This window comes from Corvus brachyrhynchos, unplaced genomic scaffold (assembly GCF_000691975.1).
Source record: "Corvus brachyrhynchos isolate BGI_N302 unplaced genomic scaffold, ASM69197v1 scaffold61, whole genome shotgun sequence".
Taxonomy (NCBI): domain Eukaryota; kingdom Metazoa; phylum Chordata; class Aves; order Passeriformes; family Corvidae; genus Corvus; species Corvus brachyrhynchos.
Window position 1 is genome coordinate 3,841,883 of NW_008236478.1, and position 8,734 is coordinate 3,850,616.

The window sequence follows — 8,734 nt, forward strand, 5'->3', positions numbered from 1 at the left end:
CAGGATTCACAGCAGCCTCCATCCCGAGTGCTGACACAAGCCGCTGTAAGAAGAGTCGCGACCCCGAATGTTTCATGAATGTTGTAAGTAGGGTCACCTTCTCTCCCTTTCTAAATCTTCCCTTACAGTTACATAACTAACAGTCCTTTCCAGCAAGCTAAGAAGAGCCCCTTCTGCATTTCCTGTTTCCCCACCCTGCTGTTTCCAAAACCACTGCCTCAGGGTCACTGCCACAGAGAGGGCTGGCTCTGAACATACCAGGGACAGATGTGCCTCTTGCATGTTGCATGAAGACAGACACATAGTACTGCAATGGGGACTGCTGTCTGCTACCTTTGCTTCCAAGGCTAGGCAACTCCCCAGAACCTCCTGAGGACCACTGGAGATCCAGACTGTGGAATTTTGATCCCAGCAGCCAGACTCAGCCCTGGACTGCAGACAGAGAACAGACTACATGCTCCAGTCCGTACCAAACTGAAAAACAGACCTCTGCTGCCTGCATTTAGGGTGAACCCCAATAGATATATGATAAATATGGAGCTATGTTATGCCTCATGATACCTGTTTGCAGTCAGCTTTCTCAACACATGTTGGTATTTCAGGCTACTACATAAGGGGAGGAGTGCAAACCTGGCAAGAGAACAAAGAACCCTCCAGCACTAGCCTGAGGAAACCTTGATTCTTCTATCCAAACAGTCTAGGCTGCCACAGAGAAGAATTGCTTTGCAGTGGAGGCAAAGGCTGGTTTCTTATCTCAAGTGAAGCAAAGGCCTGCCCTTCCACTGTTTGCTCAGAACAGTGGTAAGGGAGGTTGAACCCCTTCTACCGATTCTCACAATGCAAACTAATCAAAGATGCATTGCCCTGAGTCACCAAAGATTTCCTCAGAGTTCATGCATAATTAGGTGTAGGTGGTCTCATTAGTTCCTTTGACTAGATCTCCACCCTTGTTTGCCTTGCGTGCATGGCTTGCCTAGCCACACTTTGACAAGAAAGTATTCATTATGGACCGTCCCCACAGCTTTTGACATCGTCTTATACAGATATGGCTGCGTCTTTAATCTGTAGAAATTGTACAATCCTAATCAGCCTTGCATAACATGACAAACTATCTCCCAGAAGGGAGTTAGTCACTCAGCACAGTTCTGCTTTGTCCCATAATAGGGGGCTGAAAACCAGACAACCACCAGCTAAACCTAAACAGGTCTGAAGAGGACTTTGCTTCATCTTTTTACAAGGCCTGTAGTGTTTATTCTCAGCCATGGTCTCTGTGGCCAGGGTCTTACACTACCACCATAGCACATCCCACATGCACACTGCTCATCTTGGTTAGGCTCCAGAACAGGACAACTGGCGTGTTAACAAACTCTCCTTTGGCTTTCCCAGAGTGAAATTATCCGATATCATGGATACCCCAGCGAGGAATATGAAGTTACAACAGAGGATGGATACATTCTTGGTGTTTACAGAATTCCCACTGGGAGGAATGACCAAAATACAGGTGTGACACAGTTATAGGGCACAAGGAAGGTCTGAGAGCCAACTCTTACATGGATTCCCCATCTTTCCCCTTTGCACCTGCAATGGCATGTTCCATACCTTTCCGTCTCCACAAGAGTACCTAGTCAGAAAGGTGACTCCAATACTGAATCCATCTGAAGTCAGCACATTCAGTGTCTCTATCCTTACTTCAAACTTTTCTAATAATTGTGTTATATCCAAGGGTTGGGTTTGGGTTTTTTTTCCCTCAAACAGTCTGGCAGGTAGACTGGTAAACTGGATTTGGAAAGGTTTTGCATTAACAACCTAAATAATATACATATAAAATAGTAGCCTGACTACAAAGCCTCTGAGGTTAGGCATATGAATATTAATTCCCAGGCTTCTGAAGGACAGAGATATTCTTAAGGAAGGAGGTAAGAAATCAGGTAGTCAGTGAAAAGCAAATGCATTTCATCAGTTTCATCACATTTTCTGAATTGAATAAAAATTTCTATCTGGATTTTGGGGTACCCTGGATACTGCTACTTCAACTATTAGTCCTTGTTAGTATTATAGAATTATTTATTTGGATGCCTTCCCCTAAATGGATCTCTTTTGGAAATCCTTTGGACCACCCGGACTCTCAAAGTGAGGCTAACCGAGTTAGATCAGGGGCCTCTCAGCCTTGCTCAGTGGTTGCCTAAGCATGGATTTCCTTCTTTGGATTAATTTTTCTTTGTCTTCCATGCACTGTTATGCCTTCAGCAGTTTTCAGCTTCGAGTAGATGGTTTCAGCATAGGGGCTGTAAGTTGGCTTTCCAGTGCAAGAGGAGGTAGCACAGGCATCCTCAGTAAATTCTTTATTTGCCAGACCTGTCATAAAATGGTTATGAAATGTCATTAAATGGTTTCTGCTTGCATGGAAAAAATTTTTCAGGTTTCTCAAACCAATATCTATGCATAGTCCTCCTGGGAGATTCTTGAATGGGGAAACCTCTCACAGACTGAACTCTGCACTCCAATATTAAATACACATTAATTGCTGTTCCAATATAAGAATATTTTCATGTTTTTCAGGGCAAAGGCCTGCCGTGTTCCTACAGCATGCTTTTCTAGGAGATGCTACTCACTGGATTTCCAACCTGCCCAACAACAGCTTGGGCTTCCTCCTCGCAGATGCTGGCTATGATGTCTGGTTGGGAAACAGCAGAGGGAACACTTGGTCTTTAAAACACAAGACGCTTAAGCCCTGCCAGAAAGAGTTCTGGCAGTTCAGGTACTCAGTAGAGAGAAAAAGACTCAAAAGACTCAACATAGAAACTCCAGGGGGACTAGATATCTTCAGCCTGATGGCTTTTACCTGAACCAGCATAAGAATAGGATCTACATCAACCCAGGACAGTAAAAAACCAGAAAAAGAAGGATGCTCACTACTACTCAGAGCTGGGAGAATGGGCTGGGGAAGAGATTTCAGAGACTGGGAAATGAAATGGGATGATGAGGAAAAGGGAGACAGTACTGTGAGAGGGAGAGCAACAACCGCAGCTGGAACACGCTGAGCAGTCTTGTCTAGAAATCGGATCTCTCACAGTTGAATTCAACCAAGTGAGAAATGTGTTTTGTAACATGTGCAGGTGAAAGCACTGAATAAATTCAGTTCCCCAAGGGCTGCAGCTGTCAGATGAAACTGGCACCTCCTCCACAGAGAGCCCAAGGCATCAGGCAGCCAGGCTGTACAGCTGCACCCCTCTGCCCACTTCCCCAGCTCAAGCAAGGATGCAGACACACTGTGCAACCTCCTCCTTCAATGGGTCCTGCTTGGTGCAATGAACAAAACTGACAATCAGTAGCTCACTGTGATAGTCAAATTGTCTGCCAGCTTTTTGTGTTTCTCCCTGTAGCTTCGATGAAACAGGTAAATACGATATTCCAGCAGAGCTGTACTTCATCATGAATAAAACCGGACAGAAGGATGTTTACTATATTGGTCACTCGGAAGGGTCAGCTTCAGGTAACATCAGGAGAATTTTTCACAACCGTTGGTGTTCCTCTTTGATCAGTAGGTGACTCTCCCCACTGATTCTGTTGTTCTTCAAGTTTCTAGAGACTTAGAAAAACATAGAGATTTTTCTGGGTTGAGACTTGGAAAATGTGCAAAACTTTTCTAAAATCAGATTTGGTTACCCTTAATAAGCAAATAAACTTAATAGAGGATGCAGTGATAGTTCAACTTTTTAAATAATTTCATAGAACGTAGAAATGGTCATTTACTGGGTACTTCTGGTACTGGCATTGGGTATTTTTCTCAGCAACAGGAATTTACATGAAGTTCTTCTGTATTAAGACAGACAATTAGAATCATAGAACCGTAGAACATCCTGAGCTGGAAGGGACATACAAGAATCACTGAAGGCCAGCTCCTGGCCCTTCCCAGGCCAGCCCCAATGTTTACACCATGTACCTGAGAGCAGTGTCCAAATACTTCTTGAACTCTGTCAGAACTGGTGCTGTGAACACTTCCTTGGGGAGCTTGTTCTTGTGAATAGGATTGAAAAATCAAAAAGATGAAACAGTCCACAAAATAATTTAAATGAATACATTAATTTAAATTAAATTGCTTGAAGGCAAGGAAAAATAACCTCAACATTACTAAGTCATGACTTACTGTCAATCTTACAACTTAAATTGTAGTTCATGAGTGGCTGTAACTGGCCACATTGCTGTTTAAAAACATAGTGCCAGAGACCAAAAATTAGGAAAGCAAAAATATTAGTAGTTTATTTTTTCTTAGGTGCAGCTTTTGTTATTACTCAGTTCATGGCCCCTAAATGCAGCTAACTTTCTTTTAGCATCAGTTGAAAGTTCTTGGTGTTTATGGTTTATGTGTAAGATCCATGAATGAACATAGATTAGAAAGTAGCAACTGTCAGTTCATTAGTGTAAACAACCCAGAAAAAAAGAAAATTAAATGTGGAAAAATCATATATTGTCACAAATTCTGACCTTTTTTTTCTTTGCCTCTCGTAAGAGTATTTAAAGACCCTCATGGCAAAATAAACTAACAATCTAGATTTTCTTCATCTGCCTGTGATGCAAATAATTGCTTGAAAACACACAAAGCTCCCACTATTTAGCTAATTATTCTATAGTTTCGTGAAAGCATAAACATGCATAGATCTTTAGAGACTCTAATTAGAAAAACTCATTTTTTATGAGAGTTCCTTGAACTTTAGAGGGAATTGGTGTTATCTCCAAAACCTCACTGACATGTTGCCTACAAAAACTGTTCTGATAATGACAATGCCCAGACATGCTCTAAACCTCAAAATGAACTTTGCCTCCTAAATAAAATTAGTTTCAGGACTTAGCTCCAACAATTTTCTTGAGTAAAACATGCAGCACAAACATGAACAACAGACAATGGGCTGAAAATCTACTATCATTTCTTGTTTGCTATCTGCTGTTTATGTCTTTAATTTGTCTGTGGAGGAGATCTTCACTAACTCAGCCTGTCTCTTTTGTATTTGCAGGCTTCATAGCATTTTCTACATACCCTGAGCTGGCTAAACGGGTGAAAGTGTTCTTTGCTGTGGGCCCAGTAACTGTATGCTCACATGCTACAAGTCCTCTGATTAAGTTAACAAATTTTCCTGAACCACTGCTCAGGGTATGTAATTTTTTCTTCTAAGAGGTCCAATGCCTCACTAACCTTCACAGGGTTCACTCAAACTGAGACCAAGCATTCCCAAACAAGTGACATGCTGACACTGAGGTCTGGATGAATTGAATGCTCTCAAAAACTCTGTTCCTAAATCCTGTGGGGAAAATAGTCAGGATATTAAGCTTGTAGCAGCAGCTCCCAGTGAAGTAGGAGACTTGTGAAACACTGTCTTGTTTTAGAACTCCTGCTGTTTAACTAAAATTTTGCTGGCCTCATGCAGGAGGAACTAAACCAGAACTGCAGTAACAGACATGATGATCTCTGGGTCTTTAAAAAGGAGTTGGCATTAAGGTCAGCACACTAGAAATGGAAGGATGGCTTCCTCAAGGATTGGTGATAGTAATATGAAGGAGGAAGAATAAATTATGCTCTATGGGAAATGGGGTGTTTTGAGGGGTGCTGTGAGGGTAAGCTGTTCCAGCAATCTTTGAATACTGTGTTATGAAGGCTAGGCTATTAGCAACAATTTCCTGCATAAAATTCTTCTGTAAGAAGAAAAAAAGGTGTTGCACTTTTCCTTTCCCTCAGTTAGTACTTGGCTGCAAAGGAGTCGCGCACCAGATTGAATTTCTGAAAGGACCCGTGACACAGCTCTGTACAAGCCTGGATAAGTTTTGTGCCCATGTTCTGTGTTACATAGCTGGAGGCAGCATCAAAAATATCAACACAGTAAGTATATGCAAGAACACCTACTCGTGGTAAAACGAAAGGGATTTTGGAAGGTACATTTGTGCACTCCATCCTTGTCTGGTTACCGTCACGCATGTAAACACACCTAAACCACAGCACAGTTCTCAGCAGGCTGAGGGAATGCCAGGACATTGTGTACTGCCAACAGCAGCAGCATGGCTAGGGCTAGGGATGGGTGGGACCAACAACGAGGCACATTCCAATGCCAGAAAGAAAGAACTGAATCCAAATTGGAGCTATATTGCATGTATCAAGATGTACCCTCTTTTGGGGCTAAGCCAACCAGATTTTGGTCACACACAGATGTTCTTTAAAAAGAGACAATGAGTGATGAAGTCAGAGTTCTTGGCAATACAGTTGCCAGTTTCCTTCCTTAGTATATAGACTCTGGGGGTCCTCTGAACACTGAAATACCTAAAAGACAGGGAAAAAACTCTCTTTCTTAATTTTCAGACTATTTGCACCAAAACTTGGTCCCAAAGACTATTGTAAGGGGCATTTTCCTGGTTTTGTTGACCTTAGAACTGGGCCCAACAGCTCAATCCACAAGGTGTAGAGCTACAGAAAGCCTTTCCACTGTGCTGAGGAGTGCAGCACACCTACAGTGGGATTCACAAACCCTCGTGCATCACTCAGAGGGGACAGGAGAGACAGAAGAGTTTTCCCTCTGTTTGCCAATCTGTGAACACTGTGGTGCCAGTCCCCTTTACAGTGGCGAAAGTATGCAAAAGCTGGCCTGTATAATGTTTATTACTGCAGTATCTGTAACAACTGGGCCCCATTTTTTTCATCTATAATCCTTTTTAAAAGTACATATGGGAAAGCAGTTGGAATCAAAGGTTCAATGCAAAAGCAATAGCAGCTTTTGAATTGCAGAGCTAAACCATTAAGGGTATTTCCTGCCTTGCTTAAGTCACTAATGTGGTTCTCAGTGCAAGATAACATAGCTGAGGAAGAATCCAGGGAGATGGAATTGGAACACCTCCTTAACAGAACTATAAAAAATGTTTTGTAAGCTGACTTCTTTAATATTAGAAACTCACTTCCTTCACAGTTTTATTCTGTCACAGCACTGGATCTCTGTCTTTATAAGATTTCTGCTTTCTCTCCAGAGTCGAATAGATGTGTACGTAGGACATTCCCCTGCTGGAACATCAGTACAGAACATTATTCATTGGCAACAGGTATAACTGTACATTGACATGTAAACAGTCTCTTACTGCTGCTTTTTATGCAACTGACAGCCTGCAGGAAAATCCAGAGGCTTTGGATTTGGGAAAATTACCATCGTACCTTCTCACCTACTGCCTTGAACACCTGCACATTTAATGCGGTCTAGAATATAGATGTGCTCCTGAAGACAAGCATTCCCAGCAGGAAATGAACACAAAAATTGGACAGCTAGTGACTCTATGGTCTATTTTGCCAGCCTCTAACAAAATCAAGTGCATAAAAAGCAAAGACAGATACAGGAAGATAAAATAGCAAAGACAATGCACCATACAGATTTTTAGCACATACCCAGCTACTTAAATCCTTGAAGCAAAGGTTTTCTAAACTAATAGACACTGACTTTCTATCACCCTTTATTACACAGCACTCACAAATGAAATTACTTGTCATGTTTGTGCAAAGAATTAAATTACTAAAACAAACAAAACACCTCCAGGTATTCATTCCCCAGTCCTACAAGGCATATTGCACTAGACTTGTAATAGCCCTGACACATAGGCACCCAGGTTCTCTTTCCATGTGACAACTGAACCCAACTCTGCATGACAAATAGGGACCCCAACTTTAGGTACCTAAGGTAGTAAAACAAGAGTTTAAGTAATAAAATATGCTGAGGCTGGAATATAAGGATCAGGACAGAAATCTAGCAAGAGAAAAGGCAAGGAAGCCACTTACCTTGTGATCTATCCTCAGCACCCTGGAAGCCTGCAGCCAGAGGAATGTATGGGAGTAACTCACAGTCCACTACCTGAGCCTTGGCTTAACTCACAGGCAGGAATATCCTTCCTTCACTCTACTTCTTCATCTCTCATCACTTTTATTCTGTATTTTCTTTTAAAAGGTAGCACATACAGACAAGTTTCAAGCTTATGACTATGGCTCTAAGGAAAACATGAAGAAATACAACCAGGTAAGGCAAAATGGCTTCCCTGAGAACTCCTCCTTGGGTCTTGGTAAAACTAGAAATAGAAAAATTCAAATTTTAGCACCTGTGAGTGCTAACAAGGGGGAGAGTGGTCTCAGATAATGTTTCAGCTGAGTCACACACAAGTGTAAAAGCCTATTCACAAACAAGGCAGAGATAGACCCTGCAGACAATTAACAGAAGTTCATTTTGCCTCCCCTACCAATGCAGGGGTGTGCCCAGTGACATGTTAACTTACACGTCATTGCAAAAATGAATAAGAACCACACCCAAGTCCTAGGACTGGGTGAGCACAGAGCTCTTCACTACCCCAAAAATCCTCAAAGTTTGCCTTTCATTTAAGAGAGGAAGTGGATCTCAGAGCTACAGTGACCTCTCCAGTGGACTGGCAATCATTTCACTTTTAAGCAGCACATTTGACTTGCAGTGTCCTGTGCTGTACCAAAATGCTGCTTTTCACAAACAGAAAGGCTCTAGAGCTACAATTAGCCACTTCTATCTTGCACACTGTCTCAGAAATTTTCTAGATTGAAATTATAAATGGCCAAATTATTTCCTTGGCACTTAAATTCCAAGCATAAAAACTAAGACCAAAAGTTGCACTTCATGCCCCCAAAAAACTTATAGATCTTCCCACTCTGAATATACACAGGAAAAATCTCCGCAGTCCATCACAGATAAAT

The 8,734-nt window shown here is 41.9% G+C and overlaps 1 protein-coding gene across 4 annotated transcripts in view; it reads left to right on the forward strand.

Moving 5' to 3' along the window:
* Nucleotides 1–8,734, forward strand: part of LOC103624497 (lysosomal acid lipase/cholesteryl ester hydrolase) — a 13,350-nt gene that overhangs the window by 3,637 nt on the left and 979 nt on the right. For all 4 annotated transcript variants that reach the window (XM_017726000.1, XM_017726002.1, XM_017726001.1 and 1 more), the window contains 8 exons: nucleotides 1–83; nucleotides 1,387–1,501; nucleotides 2,560–2,758; nucleotides 3,384–3,493; nucleotides 5,013–5,149; nucleotides 5,732–5,872; nucleotides 7,006–7,077; nucleotides 7,968–8,036. In XM_017726000.1, coding sequence (XP_017581489.1) covers nucleotides 1–83; nucleotides 1,387–1,501; nucleotides 2,560–2,758; nucleotides 3,384–3,493; nucleotides 5,013–5,149; nucleotides 5,732–5,872; nucleotides 7,006–7,077; nucleotides 7,968–8,036 — 926 coding nt within the window. The remainder of the gene's footprint in view (nucleotides 84–1,386; nucleotides 1,502–2,559; nucleotides 2,759–3,383; nucleotides 3,494–5,012; nucleotides 5,150–5,731; nucleotides 5,873–7,005; nucleotides 7,078–7,967; nucleotides 8,037–8,734) is intronic.